The sequence below is a fragment of the Thunnus albacares genome, chromosome 3 (assembly GCF_914725855.1).
Source record: "Thunnus albacares chromosome 3, fThuAlb1.1, whole genome shotgun sequence".
NCBI lineage: Eukaryota > Metazoa > Chordata > Actinopteri > Scombriformes > Scombridae > Thunnus > Thunnus albacares.
In genome coordinates, this window is record NC_058108.1 from 4,777,906 (window position 1) to 4,797,697 (window position 19,792).

General features: G+C 42.1%; 1 protein-coding gene across 6 annotated transcripts in view; it reads left to right on the forward strand.

Annotated features, from left to right (window-relative positions):
- Positions 1–19,792, forward strand: part of add3a (adducin 3 (gamma) a) — a 106,303-nt gene that overhangs the window by 72,102 nt on the left and 14,409 nt on the right. For all 6 annotated transcript variants that reach the window (XM_044345912.1, XM_044345910.1, XM_044345914.1 and 3 more), the window contains 7 exons: positions 827–1,073; positions 10,512–10,650; positions 11,294–11,445; positions 12,062–12,142; positions 17,402–17,551; positions 17,692–17,835; positions 18,498–18,596. In XM_044345912.1, the coding sequence (XP_044201847.1) occupies positions 879–1,073; positions 10,512–10,650; positions 11,294–11,445; positions 12,062–12,142; positions 17,402–17,551; positions 17,692–17,835; positions 18,498–18,596 (960 nt within the window). In that variant the 5' untranslated portion in view covers positions 827–878. The remainder of the gene's footprint in view (positions 1–826; positions 1,074–10,511; positions 10,651–11,293; positions 11,446–12,061; positions 12,143–17,401; positions 17,552–17,691; positions 17,836–18,497; positions 18,597–19,792) is intronic.

Here is a 19,792-nt window from a genome sequence, read left to right on the forward strand (position 1 = left end):
TACGAAAACATGTCGGATTTCATGGACAGAGGAGAGGGAGGACCAGCTCCAACTCCTTACATAGATGGGCGTAGGCACCTTATCTCTGCCGCTGCGGTAGCCAAAGACAGCTCCAGATCCTCGGTTTTCTAGCTCGCCGTCTTCGCCGTTTATTGATAAGTGTTACTGCGAACACTGCGAGCAAGTCGCTGTCATCCATTTCTTTCTTTTTTCTCGCCAAGTAAACACAAACAGATAATCAAACAAATCGACTTAATACGACGTATCAACGCAGAAGTAGAGGGGTATGCCGAGGCGCCGTCGCTATGGAAACGGTCATCGTGTCTATGTGTGTTGCTTTGATGTGAACGGCCCAGTTTTAGAACGATCAGACATCTTGGATTTTTTTGCAAGTTCAGTCTCATTGCGAATCATTGATCTGAACCAGCCTTTTAAACATCAGTGGTGTCCATTAGCGAAGGCTTTGTTGTTCCTGTGATATTAATTCAGAATAATGCATCATAAAAATTTAATTGAGTAAAATAGGCATCGTGAAACTCTTAAATTTTCCCACATGCATTTTACCTTCTACAGGCGAATCTGTTTTGCATCCTGATGGCTGCATTATTTGCATACCACATTGTCACAAGCGCTTTAGTTTGAATACTGGTACATGCTGTTCTGTTCTCCACACTCCAGTTTTTCGTGCTGTGAAATACCGCAAAACATCTGAGTGCAAATGTAAATATTAAACCTTTCCCACTTGCCTTTTGAAGGATATGATTTGTACTCTAACCGATCCACCTCTCTCTCTCTCTCTCTCTCTCTCTGATTTTCCACTTCTCAGGTGAGAGAGTCAGAGCGGCAGCCATAGAGCGTGCAACTGAGGTGAAGCAGGCATGAGTGCGGACAACCATCAGGGGGTTGTGACCACCCCTCCCCCACCCGGCGGCGGGACCAAGGAGCGCTACTTCGACAGGGTCAACGTCAACGACCCGGAGTACATCAGAGCCAGGAACATGTCGCCCGACCTCCGGCAGGACTTCAACGTTCTGGAGCAGAAGAAACGTGTCACACAGATCTTACAAAGCCCTGTAAGTTAAAATAGAGAAATGTCCCATTCAGAGAATATGTGTTTATACATGGCAAGACTTCCTGCTGGCCTTCAAGAGAGGTCTGCATAATTTGCATACCACATTTGTATAAAATTATAAGATGGAGCATAATCATTTGCCAAAATAGAAAGAAGTTGCTTATTAAAATCAGAGCTGAGTATTAATAGAACACCCAAGGGAGAACTTGCTGCACGCAAAGACCTTCTCACCTCACTGACTAATACTTTGGGTGGTCAGTTCCCATTTTCTCTGGCTGTTAGTTACTATTCCTCAACCCCGTGATTTCTAATGAAGTTACATCAGTATGTGTACGTGTGTTGTTGCTTGTGTCCCCGGTTACTGATGTTGTGACACCGGTAACAGAATCACAGCAGTCAGCGACCCGCTAAAACCCTAATATAACCACCAGCCGCCACACCCTCGCTCAGGCTAACTGCTGCGGCTCTCCAAGTTCCCTCCAGGCCAGCCGCTCTTATGTTGGGTCAGGTTTTGCTGAAGTAAACAACTCAGTGAGCACAAGGCATATTTCAGCCAACACACATAATGTCGTTCTTTGATTTTCTGTCTTTGGAGGTTTGGATTGTTGAGCATTACTTTTTGCTCCGCTAGCCAAACTTGACTCAAGTGCTGGAGGAACAGTTAGAGGTTTGAGCCCATTTGGGACCACACGTGTTAAATATTTAGGAAAGACAATGCATGAGGATACTGTATCTGGACTTTGCCGTAGGCCGCAACCTCGGCCAGGATCAGAGTCCTGTGCAAAGAGAGCAAAAACATCTTATACCATAGTATTTTCGATGTATTGAATATAAATCATGTTTCTGGATTGGTTTGTCTCCTCTTTGACCCCAAAATAAATTTGCTTCCCTGACAGGAACTCAACACCAAACCTTTAATTTAACTGGAGACAAAGTCAAGCTCACAGGCGCATGTAGAGACGACACATTGTTTGAATCGTGCCCTTTGAACAGTTGCATCACTTCGTGTGGAGATTGTACAACAAGCCCCCTGTCTTTCAGTTCAGCCCGCATAGTATTAGGAATATTTGTTCTGCTCTATTGACTCAAGGCTAGTCTCTGACTGAAGTGCTCCTGACTGTTTACAATAGGATTTTACATTTTTAGACGTTTGCGTTTGTACTTTGAATTACTTTTGAAGCGAGGACACTTTGTCGGCTTTAGAGGCAGCAGATTTATGGTAAAGTAAGGTAACGGATAAGGTTAGATGTCGCTCGGGTAGTGAATGTCATGAATGAATGTTCTTCACAAGTAGAGTAACACAAGCCTGGAAGTGTGTGAGATTGATATTGGGTAGTGGCTGCGGTGGTTTGGCCCGTTCTTTTTTTAAGCTTTAAATGTGATTCGCATTCTGCACATGCCCAGTGTGGTTTTCTTGGCATCCCGTGTTTTGTGGCAGATGTCTGGAAGGGCAGGAGCATAGTGCTGCTGATGCAGGTTTCCACTTGATACTCTGTGTGTGAGTGTGTGTGTGTGTGTGTGTGTGTGTGTGTGTGTGTGTGTGTGTGTGTGTGTGTGTATAGAAATCAGGACTACAGGCTGATAACTCCCTTGAAAAGCAAAACTTTACCAGCTTCAATGTTTTATCACATATTTTCAATTGTTATTATGAGCGTAGATAAGTGTATGTGTATCTGTGTAATTAGAGGATCGGCTAGATTGTTTTGTTTGTCCTTTCGGGATGTTTTTGTTGGAAACACGAACTACTGACCAGTTATTTCCTCTGAGATAGTTGCACAAACACACGCTTATGTCGATGACCAGCTGACCATCGGCTAAAGTCTTGTTTAGTTTGGTTTAATGCCACTTTTAAGACATGCTCTAGTTTTTTGTCAGCCCTTCTTGGTTGGTTTTCATGGCCTCAACTCATCATGAATATCATAGTAAAATACAATAAAATTTACAGCTTATCCCGCTGCTCCAAAGTAGCAAAATCAATTAATACCGCCTTAAAAATCATTTTTATCTGTAATTTCTTTCTTTCAAACCATTCTACGTTGAGCACCTTGTTGTTTTATGACTTGTAAAAGCTGTTTGTTATCACCAGTGATAGCTGATTTCACAGGCCGGACGTCATAGGTTAAACCCACCATCATTATTTACCACTACATCACACTGAGCATGCCTGTGTCACACTTGTGGTCATGCAGCGGTATGTATATTATTCCCGCTTCATGTGGTTTTGAACGCGAGCCAACCGGCTCTCAGTCAGCAGTAACAGGTGGTCTCCCCGTGAGCCGCAGAGTGTTTCCAGCTCTTACATCAGGGACGGTCGGCCTCTCAGCTCTGCTTTACTCTTAGTCAACTACAACAACAATAACAAGTGTGTGTGTGTCACCAGCTGGACGCGGACACGTGCACTCTCTTTCTCCTATCGTCCACATTTCTTCTCTCCGTCTTCCTCAGTCCGTCGCTCTTTCTCTCTCTCATGTTGAGCCTGAACAAACAACATGTGTGTCACCGCCTCTCTGTCTCACTTTGTTGTCTTCCTTCCCTCTTTTCCTCTCCTCTCTCTGTTTGTTTTTGATTCCAGTGTTATGGGCCCTAGTGGCAGCACCAGATTACATGTTTCTAGCACTCAGATGGTAGGTTGTATTTAAAGTCGGACCAATATAGACCAGGCGGGACTGAATCAACTCAGCTGACTTCATCCACCCGTCTCATTCATGCATCTGTGTTTACCTTTGGAAGTCAAAGCCTACAGCTTTTTTTTTTTACCAGGTAGTTAGGTCTGGATTTACAGCAATATGAACACTTACAGTATACTGTCTGTATACAACAACATTATGCATACGGGCGATGTAAAACAAGAGATGGAGGGTATTGCATGGATGTGTAAATTCATGCTGTTTCATGTCACGTTAAACATGCAGGAAAAACACAGTGCAATAAACATCTGGTTAACGCATCCTGCTTTGTTTTAGACATTACTTGATTTATTTGATTATTAAAAGTCACATGATGAAGGAAGAACAAAGAGGAAGAGAAGAATTTTAAAGGAGGCTTCTGGTGGTTATGTCAGTTGACATGCAAGGATTGAAATTTGCCTCGAGGTGATTTGTGAGCCACACTGAGGTGGGTTTTTTTGTTGCATTCCATCTGCAAGAAGGCATTTGGATACAGATTTTGGCAGCTAATCCAAGTCTCATGATGTCATGGTGGGTAAAGGATGATATTAATTTATTATAGTGTTAAATTCTGCGGTTCTCTCTGACTCTCTGCGGCTGCCTCGGAAGGTTTTCGTGACTTTGTGTGCGACCCAGAAAGTCAAAAGGTCAAAAGCTCTCAGAAGCACTTGATTAAATCAGATGAAATTGAATTTGAGTCGTACTTGCACATGCTGCTTCTATTTTCTGCGTCTTCTACGGCTCATCTCGCTCTCTCATCTCGCCTCCGAGATTAGGCTCTCTGCTCCTCTCCTCTGCGCTTTTCCAGCATGTGGCACAGTTTGCTCATCATTCATAGAGATGATTTACCAATACCTTGTGGTAAATTTACTCAGCCTCATTTGCGCTAGTTCTGTGGTTTTAAGAGGAAGTACACATTTTCTCCTCTTCCTCCGCCACTTGCCAGAAAACACAAGTGGATAATTTATGGTGCTTTGGCCGGTTCTGTCGAGAACCCCCCTCGTGTGAGGCAAATGTCACGGCTGCTCTCTATTATGTTTTTTTCTTTTTTAAAGTCCCGAAGGTCTCATTTGATAGAACATTAGTGGTTGAACTCACTCCAGAGATTCTTTTTTTTTTTTTTTTTTTTTTTAAACCGCCGCCTCTCCCCTCAGAGCCATGTCTCAGCAGATGTGTTTCACTTTGGCATTTCGCATCATCTCTTGGGTGCTTAACAGTGGAGCGGTGCCCTCAGGATTAGAGGGTAACATAGTGAAATGTTACCAAGTCCACTTTAGATAATGTGCAACCTCAAAGGGGATAGGCCAAAAATCAAAAGAATCCTCTTGGCACTTAGAGCAGAAGCTTTACACTAGTTTCTCTCTCTGGAAGCTCAGACAGAAATGTTTTTGTCTCTAAGCAAAATGACTGTTAAGATTTTTTTTTGTGTGTGTTGAAACTGGTGCATGAACATTTTCAACCGGTGATGCACCAATCCAATATGCCAGATCGATATCGGCGCAGATACTGACCTTATTAAGCCGATCGAGTATCAGCCATGATATGATCAATCCACATTAAATACTGATTGTGATTCTTTGTTACTGTCATGAAATCCATTACATTCATTCAGCCACAATGAGCCGCTGACTCACAGTAACTTTTAGTACCACAGCGATCTCTGGCCTCTTGTTAACCAACAATAAAATTAACCAGTTAAGGCTGGGCAATATGGGAAAAATCACAATATTTTTGACCAAATACCTTGATATTGTAATATTATTGTAGGGATGACTACTGGTGCTTTCACAAAAGATAGATTTTTGATAAATAATCATCAGTAATGTGGTTATAATGACTACGTGGGTGAAGGTTTATAATAGAACAGCTAGAACTGGTCTGGTAAGTTCAGAAAATGACATCACTTTACTGTAATGCAGCCTTTAAAACCAGGATAAGATTAACACTAACGCCATATTATTATATCCAAAATCTAAGACAACATCTAGTCTCATATCACAATATCAATATAATATCAACATATTGCCCAGCCCTCACTCCAGTGAGGAATCATTGTGGTAGCGTTGCACAGATTTTAAATTTAGGGGAAAACTAGAGCTCTGGTATCAGATTGGTCGTTTGTATCGGCACACTTCCTCTTGTGCTGCATTTTGTGTCGGGGTGAACAAGTGCATCTCTCAAGAAAAAGGGCAGAGAGTTTATGCACAGTAGTGAGACATCATAGCCGCAGTGGGGGGACCGGTCTCACTGACACACACTCTGAGGTTAGATGGGGGGGAATCAATAGCGCTGGCAAGCTTGCAGGCAGGCACTCTCCTGCTTTGCAGCACTGTCACGTTGGCGGCTTGAAAGAACAGCATTGTGCTAACATAACGGGCAGAGGCTATTTGAGTGTTTGGCTGAAATTACAGACCTCACCTGGTCTCTGCGTGTGTCTGCAAGCTTTTAGGTGTGTGTGTGTGTGTGTTTGCCTGTTTGGGTAGCGTCCTAAGTCTTTTCACATCAAGTATGTTTGGAGTGTTTTGCTCAAAATCTGGTTTAGTTTGTTTAATGGGATTTGAGCTTAGAGGGCATCACCAAGACGTCTTCCAGGTGAACATAATCTTATCCAGCTGCAGGAAATGACCTGGAAACACAGTGTTTATGGGTATAGGAAAAGGAAAGTTGACATTTGATGTTTAGTACAATAGCCTAGCTTAAGCTCCGTCCAATAAAAAGATATTTGTGAGCCCGTAGTGACTTATTTTCAAGCCTAAACAACGACCAGATTTTTTAAAATGCACTTAATCAAACACAATAGTTTCATTTCACAAGCGTGTGAGGTAATGCTGAAACCATCGGGAGTGACGCGCACTTCTTAGATCAGGCCACAAGCGCAGATGTGCAGGATCGGCCTCCAACAAAGTCATAAAAGGAGTTGTCTTCCTTTCCCACAGGATGACGTACAACAAGTTTCAACAGTGTCACCTGTATCTGAAACAATAAGTGCAGCAGAAACGAGAGAATCACAACAACTGGAAGTCTGATGACACAATCTCTTGGAAGACTAGAAACTTCCTGTGACAGTAAGAGTTTGAAGAAAACCTTTTGTTACTTGGAGAGTTTGACCCAGATGGTCTAAAGTGACAATGTATTTTTGTCCACCATCCACCCAACAGTAAACTGGGAATAAAGTGCCCTTTTCAGGAAGCATCTGCCCTGATGTGGCGTGCTTGACGGTGGAGCTTGACTGACCTGCGTTAGATTTCTCAAATTAGCTTTTTCTCACTTTACGTAAGTGGCCATGTTTTACTACTTCGTCCGCTACAGGCTTTGACGAAGAGTTGGACGAGCTCCAATCCGCATGTCGACTTAATACTCTCAAGACCACTGCAGTCCCATTTTGAAAGATTAGCTTTTGCTCATTTTGAAGTAGTCACGGAAACACTTCCTCATTTCTCTGATTGGATCACATTTTTCCTCCAGTAAGTGGAGAACCTGCTTATCCCAGCTGTCTGTTTGTGATTTTAATCTGGCAGGGTCGATGATGGATATTTGTGTTATTGTGCACTCCAGAGGTGAATGTGAGGTAACTTTAATGATGTAACGTAGTTTTCAAGGTTCACTTAACTTCCTGTCATTTGCTTAAGGAGGGATTGTGTTCATAAGGCGAGCAGGCATGCCACAGCAGCTAAAAAACATACTTGATGTGATGTTATTTTTGTCGCTGCAGATGTGGGGGGGGGGGTTTTGCCGAAATATTAATGATACGATCCACTTTAGGCCCCCAGGGATTAATCTGTTTAGATGATGGGAATCAAATCCCTGCTGTCATAATCTTCTTGGGAATGCACATACACAAATTGTAGAGCAGATGCCTGCTGGTTTGTGGCTCCTGGATGTGTGTGTTTGTGTGTGTGTGTGCATGTGCTTTTTAAAAGGTTTCATCTCAAAAATACTCCGAGTTCAGTGTGGAGAAAGTTTGTCATCTGAAACGAATTTGACGGTATTTTAAAAAAAAAACACAGGTGATTCGGCACCTGGATGGTGAATTCTAGCAAAAAATGAATGATTTCAAAGTGTCTATATTCAATATTTGTTTATTAACAAGGGAGGTTTTCCTTTTTTTGACCATCGACTGTACAGTTGGTTAACTCTCACTAGCTTTGTTTGCGACAGCAGCAGGCAGATGTTTTCAGTTAAAAAGCTCTGATAAACTGACTGTACGCTGTCCAGCACCAAACAGCAGACAAAGTTAACAACTAGCTGGTGAACACAGTGGAGCATTGGAAAGCTAAAGGCCCAGATATTTCCCTCAGTGGTTAGCGGACACCAAAAACAGAGAGACAGTGTCAAGCTAGCAAGAATCTTTCAGCACAGACCCAAAACAAAGACCTCTGTAGTTGACTGGGATCTGTCTGATCGCCTGATCCAGCTCTGGCTCCAGTAAACTGTGCCTTAAGCACTGTGACTCCAATGTCAATGTGATGGCACAACAGTCTCTGAAACAGAAATGCCCAGCACAACAACAACAACAACAACAACTGAAAAAAAAAAAAAAAAAAACCCTCTGATCCACCACTGTCAGACATCCGCAACAAGCCGGTTGCCACAGCAACCTCGCCACCAGGGACAGAGGAATGTCTGGCCAGGGTTCAGAACCAGCGGTGCTCCGGGACTGTATGTGTCCTGACAGAGGGGGCTGCTCCACTTTTAACAAAAACACCCCCACATGAGCATAAAACCAAAGGCCCTAATGGAGAATGGAAAGACACTAATGGACGGACACTAATGGATCATCCCATGGGGTGACATGAGGGGATGTGGGGGGGCAGAGACAAGGGGAAGCTAAGTGTCAGATGTTTGTGTGCTCGATTTGGGAGTGTGTTGACTGTTGCATAAGCACCGAGATGAAATAAAGGCATTAATATTGAATGTTTGCCCTACTAGAGGAGAGTCATCATGTGGAAATGTCATGACCTATTTTCACTCTCACAGTGTGCTGATTTTTTTTTTTTTTTTTCACAGCCAAGATCAGATCCAGATCGTACAACCAGAACAGGCAGAAGTGTACAAACCTTTTACATGAATCGTTAAGGAGATTTTCAAGCGCCAATATAGATACCAGCAGAAGATTCACATCACACGCTTAAACATCAAATACATGAATGCACAGGATTCAGGAGTCAGTTCATAGAGATACAAGGGCTTTTCATAGATATTCTTTGTTGTGCATGATAGAAGACACTCCTAGAAAACATTCATGTCATACATCCTTTATAGATGATAAGATGTTATAAGATGTTAGTCAAGCTCGGAGCTGTTTGATACTTCATTTTGCCGTTGTATATTAGGTTTCACATCATAAACATGAGAAAAAAATACTAATTTGTAATTGGTTAGTAGGCAGCTGTAAAGATATCCCAGTACATCATTATTAAACTACAGATAACCACAGCAACAGTACTTCTTCTTCATGTGTTAATACCATTTAAGTTCCACAGGTAAAACTCGACTGATGTAGCCATGTCAGGTTTATTAATAGGGCTAATTTGATGACAGATGAAGCTATGACAACTAAAAACCATTGTTTCTGGCTGTAGTGAGATCAAACAGACAGATACATCACAAACTCTCAAAAAGCAGGACCACGACTTGTACACTATGTATTCACGTCGTCTGCTTGGGTGTCGACAATCCTCTGTACTGGTCACAGCTTTAATAACATTAGCCGGTAGAGAAAGGTGAGCGTGCCCCCTGAGAGGTCAACAACCTTATTAAGATAATCAGCAGCTACACATACAGTATTAAATCCTCCTCATCATCTCCAGCCTGAGTTTGACTGCTTGAGGAATGTGACATGTCTGGAGAAGTTACATATCCTGCAACTTGTAGCTGTCCTGATCTGATACTTTTCTGTTGTGATGTTCATGTTTACCAAGAAGTCTTGTGATTTCTGTTTGAACATTTGATTTACGAGCTGTTGCGAGATGAAGGCGAATAAAAGCATAACATCATACTGTACTCAATGTGATGTAATCCGGACAGCTGTGTGTGTATGTGGTATTGCATTAAAGCATGTTAGCATATACTATATGGTGTCTGTGGATTCAACAGATGACTGTATGTCTGGATATGAGGATTAGCCACACACACACACTCTCTCCCAGTCACACCAAGCAGCCAATCGTAACACAAGACAGCCAGCCAATCCTGATTAATGTTGTTAAGTAGACAACCTATGGGGATTCAGCTTCATAGAGCGCCTATAGAACGACTCGGATGGACACACGAGGAGCACGTCTAATCTGTGATTAGCACGTCTCCTTCATTCTTCCTCTCTTTATTCCCGCTCTTCCTGTCTCTATTGATGTTTCCACATTCTTTTACTCTTACAGTCATCCCTCTCTCTCTCTCTTTCCCTCTACTGTAACCTCATCACCTCATCATCATCATCATCATCACTCTCTTGTCTTTTCATTTTTGTGATTTCACTGCAGTTCAAGAAAGTTTATGATGTCGGCGAAGTGAGATAAATCAATCCAGCTTCACTGTTATTGTTGCATTATACATAACTGAAATGTCCAATCTTATAAGTCAAAGTAAAATTGTCAAAGGCTTGTGTGTTGATTTGAATGATGGTAAAGGGTTATTACCACATAGCCTTTTTAGGGAAATCTGAAGGTTACATTTATAACCTTAAACCATAAATATAAGCGTTTAGCACATTGCCGCTCGGTCAAATGTTTCCTTTCTTAATTCTTTCTGTCTCTCTGTCTCCTCTTCTTTCTCAGGCCTTCAAAGAGGAGTTGGAGAGTCTGATCCAAGAGCAGCAGCGGAAGGGGAACAACCCCACCGGCCTGCTGGCCCTCAGACAGATCGCTGACTTCTTCATGGCCAGTTCAGTGGCCGGTTTCAACACTTCCCCCCTGAGTGAGTACTCGCAGCGCCGTGGCCCGTTACCCCGGGCAACCAGACACTAACATTCAGCAGGACATGCCATCCCTGCCTGGGGTGCAACCACTCTGAACCGCTCTCAAAAACAAAACACGGCATCGGTATTTGAAGACAGGAGATCCATACCCAAACACGAGCTTTGTTCGCTTAGGGGCGTAAATACCGACTCTACCCCCAGACTCCGGAAGAGCCGTGCATATTTCACTGGGTTTTGATCCTAGAGTTCTGTCCAGAAGTCCATATGTGAAGTCTGCTTCCAATCACAGCAGTGGAATGCACAACTAATGCTGAATTACACGTCAAAGGCAAAACAGCAGTTCAGTTCAGCTCTTCCTTAAAATATACCTGTAATGTATACGTGCATGTAGTCTTTGGCGGTAAACAAAGTATTGCAGGATGGAGTGTTTGAGCCAGATGTGTCAGATACATCATTAGATAAAAAGACAGATGTTGGGTCGTGGTCCTGTGTGACTGTCTCGGCTGTCATTAGTGGCTAAATGGCAGAGTGTGGCATACATACTAAAGTGATTGAACTGAATTTGTTGTTGTAGACTTAAATGTAAAGGACATCTTATCTTTTTAATCCAAACTAATCAACAAAAACTCTTTTTTTTTCCAGGTCTGGGGATGGTCACTCCCATTAACGACATGTACGGAGTCGAATCCACCACCATGGTGAAAGGAGAGAAGCTGACACGCTGTAAACTGGCCAGCCTTTACAGACTGGTGGACCTGTTTAGCTGGGCCCACTTTGCCAGCTCCTACATCACAGTAAGACGCCACAAAAAGAGAAGCACTGTATTTAGAGTCGAAGTGTTGACAGTTATGGGCTGTGTCTGAAATCGCTCTCTATTCTGAGCGTTACGCTCCACAAAGTTCCCTCTAAAAAACTCACACAATGGAACAGAAATAGCGTCCCTGCACATACTTTCTTCTAACAATCCCACGATGCAATGTGTCCAATTTTATAGATGTGAAAATTACAGTGGTGTGACACTACGCCTGTGAAAGATGCCACAAAATGATGAGGATTCATAAGTGTGAGATTGTCAGTTTAGTGCTCACTATGTAGGGAGTAGTGACTGGTTGGAAAAGGGAGAGATTTCAGACATAGCCACGGTTGCTGACTGCAGTAAGAGTGGATATACTGTTTCTTTTGCTGAGATTTAATCAGTGAATTGTCCGTATTCTCATGTTACTTTGATACAAAGGAGCATGCCAAAAAACACAAGGCAGTATTTCTTTTAAAATATCGCACGCTTGACCTTTGATCACTAAAGTTTCATTGTTCAATATTCAAGGTAGCAAGAAGAATAAAAAACAAATATTGGAATTCATTTGATATCGGAACAACAGAAGTGATTTTATTTGTCTTTCTTCTTTCTAGGGCCGAGTCAGTAAAGAGCAAGACCACATCCTCATCATCCCGAGAGGACTGTCGTTCGCCGAGGCGTCCGCAGCAAACCTGGTGAGAAGCGTGAACCACCGTGGCCTCGTCCCAACATGGTTTTTTTAGATTAATCTCATTTAACTGGATAAAAATATAATTGTTTTATTTATTTAAACAGTGAAAGATTAGAGAGACGTAGTTAAAAAAAATAAAACCAGTTGACATTTTTATTTGTAGTTTCGTAAGAGAAACACAAAGACGTCTATTTTAAGCTTTGACTTTAACAATCCCGTGGTTGGACTGAAACTAATAAAATAGGTTGTAAATGTGATGCTGCGTGTGTGCTAACATCGCTCTGAGTATTAACAGAGCCCAATGTTTTCCCACTTTGCATCATCAGCCATTTATCACCTTTAATTTACTTCCTTGAATTGCATGAGCGGGAAAACTAGTTGATGAACTCCATGTCAGTGTTGACACAACAATCACCTTCCCTCTCTCTCTCGCTCCTCGTTCATGTTTTGTTTCATCAGCTCCTCTCGTATTGACACTAGTCCTCTTCTGTCTGCCTCCAGGCTTGCCTGTTTCTAGTCAGCAAATATAGTGGTACAGGTTGTTTGTCCGCCTAGTTTCGGTTCAAAGAGTGGACATGTTGTCAAAGTGCTGGGCGTGTCCTGTCAATAGATGTGTAATAATGTGTGTAATAATCTGTTGGCAACCCTTTTTCTTCCCGCCTTACGTTTAAACTCCCTCTAATTCAGTGTCTATTTCCGTCTGTTTGTCTGTGTCTCTGTTTCCCTCTTTTTTTCTTGCTCTCGTTTCCATCCGAGCATTTATTTCTTCTTATTCCAATGTAAAAAAACAAATTATTAGGTTTTCTCAGTGTTGAAAACTATGATTTTACACACTTGAGACTCAGATATTTGGTGAATGTATGTGACAAATAGTGATTCAGAGATACTGAATAACCTGGATAAAATGACAGCTGATGCTTGGTATGATCAGCCAGGTGAAAGCTTTACCTTCTATACACAAAAAGCACTTCAGCATTAACAACTTCCTTAAAAAGCATCTGTCCACCACAACTTCTGAGATTTATAAAACTCTCAGTTGTTTCCGTATTTAGAACAGGAGTCATGTTTGTGTGGCCATTTGTGCTTTTAGGACATTGTCTCTGCTTTAATCCATCAAATATAAAACATGGAAAACATTAACTGACACTGAAGAACAAGAATATCAACTTGACCAGAGATAATACATTTCTGGAATGTTCTTCAGGTTTCTAGTGGATGCGGTTTGTTTGATTTTTATGAAGCATTACTTATTTTTGTTAACAAAACTAATCCACATAACTCCCCACTTACATTAGCTTTTTATGTTTTGTGACATTGCAAAAGTTTTGCTTAAAACGCACTTGACGCTTGAATCATATCTTCTGTCTTTTCTGGCTTTGGTGTACCTCTCTTCAACACCTGTGCAAACATTACACACACACACACCTGTGTAATGTGGCTGCAGGTGAGGATTGTCAGCTGGATGTAGTAGAAGAAAAAGAAGAAGTCGTTTTTATTGATACCCGGAGGGGAAGTTGATCCTTCACATCTTATATACATACACTAGGAGCAGTGGGCAGCTGCAGTGCAGCGCCCCGGGACCAAGTCCGGTTGTTTTTGCCAGTGCTTTGGTCAGGGGCACTGACAGGATTATAAACCCTAACATGCATGTATTTAATGAAGAATAAAGATTAAAAGTAGCCGTACTGCTGACAGGCAGATTTCACTGTTTGACCTGCTGGAGTGGTTGGCAGGCTGAGGGATCGAATAAAACTGGGCTGAAGTTCAGTTCCAGCTGGTAACCTGATTTCTGCTGGTGCCTGATAGCAACGCCTGAGTTAAATTACCAGTGTTTGCAATGACCTTGAGGCAAATTAATTGATAACTTATTTTAATCTTTATTACTCCCCAAACCTGTTTTAAACTTTTTTTTTCTTGCTTCACCTTGTTGGCATTTCTGAGTGGTTTATTTAGTGGTTTCATTTACCAAAGCTACATTCAGAGCAGTATCTTTTACAAGCTATTCTCAAAGGAAACATAGCTGCATTTGTTTCCAGAAAGTACACTACAGAGGTTCATCTGGCAGAAGAAAATGTTGTTAAATTTTATTCTAATGTAACATAAAGCGCAGAAAATATGACGCCAAGATCTACATGTTGAGCACAAAACAAATGACCTTGTCTGAGACGTACAAAGTTATTTTAAGTTCAACATTTCTGAAGCTAAATTACCTCATTTCGTTTCTTCACAGAATAGTGAGATGGGTCACTCTGTTAAATACATTCAGAAAACAATGAATTGTCTGTGTAACATGGTTTAACTTTACAGCACCAAATAGCTGTAGTTGCAGTAGTTAGCTGCCTCCGAATGACAAACATGTCCAGATGCTGTATACTCCCTTCTGTAAGTGCTTAGCTCTCTGTGTGCAGCATGCATAGAAAGATTAAATATTTTATTCACAAAATATATTGCAAAGACAAACAGATCTGAGCTGTAATCGCACACTCGCATATATCCGCTGACTTTTGGTGTGAAATACAATCCACCACTGATTCACACAGCTGCTTTCTAGCTTATTCTACTTTTAACTAAATGTTATAATATAGTTGTCATTTCTAGATTATTCACAACATTTGCAAAGCTTCTACAAATGTCAAGTCCAGGAAGTGAAAATAGTGTAAGTGAGAGCACTGTTTTAGTTAAAGAACTGCACCACTGCCAAAATGATTTGACCACATCATGAACCCCGATGCTCTCAAAAGTCGAACTCACATATGAAAAGGCTGTCTGAATGTGTTAGCTGAAGTAGTGTTGAGCTATTGCAAAACTTTGCCACTTTATACTAATAGTGTAGTTTAGAAGACAGCAGAGTAAAGTGCAGACTCAGTAGCTTTAGAGGATAGCTTGTAGCCTTAGAAGTATATAAAGCAGCATCATTTAAAATGGAATATTTTTAGTTTGTGTCTAGACCGCGTCCATATTTGTTGAGGTCATGCGGTAAAGTTTGTCTGTATGAGAGCTGAGACCACAGCACGTCAGATGTCAGGACATGGAACAAAATGATGTAGTCTGCCACTTTCAGATTTCTAGTCTTCCCTTTCTTCTCCCTCGGTCTGTTGTTGATCCACTGATCTCTATAGTTACACAGCTGAGTGTTTACAGACATGAAGAGATTGATTAAGAGGAAGTCATCCAGGATGAATGAGTGTGAGAGGTCTTGTTAGGGGTCGAGCTGGGTGGAGGTTCTGGCATCAGAGAAAAGGCTGAGGTTTAGTTAGCTTTGGTCAGTTTCCATCGGCCTCAACGTCTCGATGTCTGTTTCTAAGCTCTGAGATGAAGGAGGGGTCATTTCAGTTCAGAGAGGAATTGGTCTATCTATCAGGGTTTTGCTGCAGAGTTTGAGGTTTGACGGCTCTAAATGTAATCCGGGCCATTATCGACTTCAAATCAGAGGTTAAAATTAGCTTAACTTGAATGATCCTTGAAAGGATTCTGGGAATTCATGTTCAAGTCTCAGCTGCACCTTCTCAGGAGGCCCCGCCGTACTCTAGCGTCTGTGGTCGTCGAAGCGCGCGCATTCATCAGAGAGGCCTCTCAGCCGTAGAGCCGTCTGACTGACAGGCCGCCTCAAAGCGAGGGAGCCGCGAATTGAAGGACATGCGAGGGCGAACTGATACTGTACTGGACATGTGATGTAACCTAATCGATGTTCGATCGTCTGACAGCTGGCGATTGCTGTGTGTGTGTAGACAAAGATGGAGGTGGTTAGTTACGCTCGGATGGTGCTATTCACTTTCCTCTGCTGCTGGGTGAAAGATCAATAGACGGTCATTCATCTAAACAAAAGGCTGAGCACCACTCAGGACAGGTCTCAGGATTTTCAGCCTGAGTTGACTCGGCAAGCTGTCGACCTCACGCGGACCATTTTAAATCAAGATCAGTCCTAAGTGGGGCTGAACATCGATGAATTATTTTGTTTTAGAGAGGCTGATATCTGAATCATGGTTAAATACACTAATAATGTATCAAAAATGACAATTCAATACAAAAAAGTTGGTTCTCAACTTTGTTTTGGGTGTGAAGGCCCGAAGCAGCCTGGATGTAAAATGTTTTGTTTGTCAACCTTTTTTATTTTCTTTACTCACCAATTACTTTTTATACAGGTTTATAGTTTCCTTTACTGCACTCGTAGAAGTTTTTTGGCAAGGTTAGGATGAAGGTATCAGAGTCATACACTGTTTTCTATTGTTATTCACTGCAGCACTCCCTCCCTAGTGCCTCTTTTCTTTAAAAAAAAAAAAAAAACTCCTGTAACACTCAACTTTTCTCAAACTGCAGCAGAAGCACAAGTAGAAAATAAGGCTCAGTCAGTATTCAGCAGGCTCCAGCTGAAATGGGTGTATTTCATTAGTCTCAGACTGGATGATGGATGCCCTTTCCTGTTGTGATAACACACGCTTGTACTTTGTGTTGGAAAGAGAAATGTGCGCTCGCAGGTTCTGGTTTGTATCCAAGAACAACATGCGGTTACGGTGATGGCAGCGTACAAGGTCTGCAGGCGAAGATGTGTTTTCTGTTTGTTATTAGCTTTTACTGCGAGCTCTGACATCTGCAGTCGTTTTTGTCGTTGCTCTTCCTTCCGTTTTTTATGCCTCGATCTCTCTCTAACCAGTTATCTGTCTTTATTCTCTCTTTTTTTACTGGTTATTTGACTCTCCTCCCTCCAGGTCTATACCTCCATCTTCCCCTCCATCTCTCCTCTCCCCCGTCCTGTAATCTAATAACTGCTAACTGGCTGGTAATGAAGTTGTCATAGCGAGGGACGTCATGTCCAGTCTCCGACTATATTATCTATATTATTATTATATTATATGTTTCCTAGTAATGGTCCAATTCATTTCCTGGAGAGGAGCAGGACAGAGAGAGGTAATCGTTGATAATGTGATGTCTGTCATCACGCCCATTGATTTTGACTTGTGTTTATGTCTTCTGAGTAATGCTGGTGGTTTATCAGCTCTGTGTTTGTGCGGGTGAGGTGGGTGGATCTGGTTATGTGTGTCAGTCTCTGGATGTGCTTTAAGGCCTGCACATATTTGATTTCACTGATCTTGGCGTGGTTAGTTTAACAATACGTCTCCCTGTGCTCTCCTCCAGCTTGTGTCTGAGTGTTTTTGTACCATTAAATTAAAAAAAAAAGAAAGTTTGGGAGCTTCACATTTACCAGTTTCAGATCCAAACCCAGTGAACCTTCCACTGACTCCAGCTCCTCTCTATGCTTCCTCAGGTGAAGGTCAACATCATCGGGGATGTGATCGACCAGGGCTCCACCAACCTGAGGATTGACCCCGCCGGTTTCAGCCCCCACGCCGCCATCTACTCCATGCGTCCGGACATCCGCTGCGTCATACACGTGCACACTCCTGCCATGGCTGCTGTAAGTTCACTTCACACCAGAAAGCTTTCAAACCCGCAAGGAAACATCTTGGGAAAATATCAGCTGCCGACAGGGATGAATGAAACAACCTGTCCAGGCTTCTTATCTCTAACGTGTCTTCTCCCTCTCTCCTGCTTCAGGTGTCATCTATGAAGTGTGGCATCCTGCCCATTTCCCAGGAGGCACTGATCCTGGGTGATATCGCGTACTACAACTACCAGGGCAGCCTAGACGATCAGGAGGAGCGCAGAGAGCTGCAGAAGGCCCTGGGCCCTACAGCGAAGGTACGACAACCAAGAAAACGAGGCACTGAGCCACACCCTGACCCCCGACGGCACGCAAAAATATGAAAAAGAAGTAAAACAAATATTTCTGAAAGCTCAGAACAATTAACCCCTGAGGTGTAGACACAATGACTTGAGGTTGTTCTAAAGTCCACAAGGAAGAGCTATTTTTATATTTGACTTTGCAGTCAAGAAAGAGAAATGAGCTAATTATCAGGGTGTGGTGTATTTTAAATAGGAAACAGTAGCAAGACAGTCAAAGCAGCACATCCTGTTGAAATATCTAGCTGTGTTTAGGTTACCTTCAAGTTTTAGATCATTTAAATGTACTTTGCTGTCATTTTTTATCCCCGTTATGTGCTTCCCAATGTTTCTTGCACTGAGCTTTGTTTGAGATCAACAGAATTTAAACTGGCAAAAATTCAGGGAACTTGAGGGAATTTCCACCACTGGTTTGTTGCCACATCCTGCTGTCATCATCCAGCGGCCCAACCCTTATTAATACATGAAATCAAACATGTTTTCATTTGTTATTTATTCATCAAAGGACCTGTCACTTAATTATATAGTCACAAGTAAATAAAGTTAGACAAGCGGACCTTTTGAATACTCCCAAAGTGTTTCATTGTGCTGTTCGGCTGCTCCTAATGTGTGTGTTGCAGGTTTTGGTGTTGAGGAATCATGGTGTGGTTGCTCTCGGGGAGACCATCGAAGAGGCCTTTCATTACATCTACAATGCCCAGTATGCCTGCGAAATCCAGGTACACACACACACACTCACACATACACACACACACACACACACGCCAGCGCCAGCTAACTGCTGTTGTTTTGGGTACCCAGCACATTCCAGCAGCACTCAGCTTCTCTACTCATTTATTAGACCAGAACGGCAGCAGCTTTCCCGATAATTCCGATCTTTCTACAGTAGTTTCACATTTCCCCCACCCTATTTTAACAACACTCTGTAAATCATAATCTCTTACCTTGTGGAATATGTTGGCTAAACACCGTCTCGCAGCCAGGCTATTAGGAATTTAATGAGGGGAGTGACAAGCTGATGTGTTGTTGTTGATGTCGGTCCAAAGCAGCATTTAGAGAAGGGTGGTGTTCCTTCTTTTCTTTCTTTTTTTTTTTTTTTTTAAATTGAGTCAAGAAGAAAGCTGAAGAGGGGAAACCATGAGATCCGGACCAGCCAGGAGAAATTAGTGTTAGACTGATTATTGATTGTGCGTTAAGTAGCAGCTAGTAGGTGTGTTGTATCAGCAAAATCTTACCTGAGAAGACCGCAACAAATTATATTATCTAGAATATCTGTATTCTCTAGTTTGACGTCACACATATTGTCTAGAGCCTGTTTCATTTTAAGGATTTTCAGAGGCCTGAAGAGGTGAAAGTATCGAGTATCTCACATAAAAAAGCAAAACTTAGAGAACAGAATAAATACCATTATGTGTAACAGAAATATTTTTGCCTTTTTATGTCTTTAATCATCTTGTTACTCCCCAGATTTATCTCCCAGGCTGGGAACTATCATACGATCATCTGATATATTGAGTTTTTAAATTTGACATGTCAGTTTTATAGACTCTCCGAGGAAAAAAAAACAGTGTATATACGGTATGTGTGCATGTGTGTGAGCTCAGGAAACTTTTAGGTGTATAAATGGTTGAAGTCGGTGCTACATGTTGGATTTCTCTGGTGTTTTATTCTCGGGTTCTTGCGTGTCTTTGTGTTCACTTGTACGGTGGATTTTAGAGATGTTGTTGTCTCCCCCGCTGTAACAGGCATACAAATCTCCTGATTGACTCTCCCCGGTCGAGCAAAAGAAAACATTAATCCATCCTGCAAAGCCCAGCTTAATTTCTATAAATAAATCCCCCAACCATGTTTGTTGTATGTCATGTACAGTATATTCCTTGGTGTTGTAATAGCTTTAGCTAGGTTTTGCTAAATG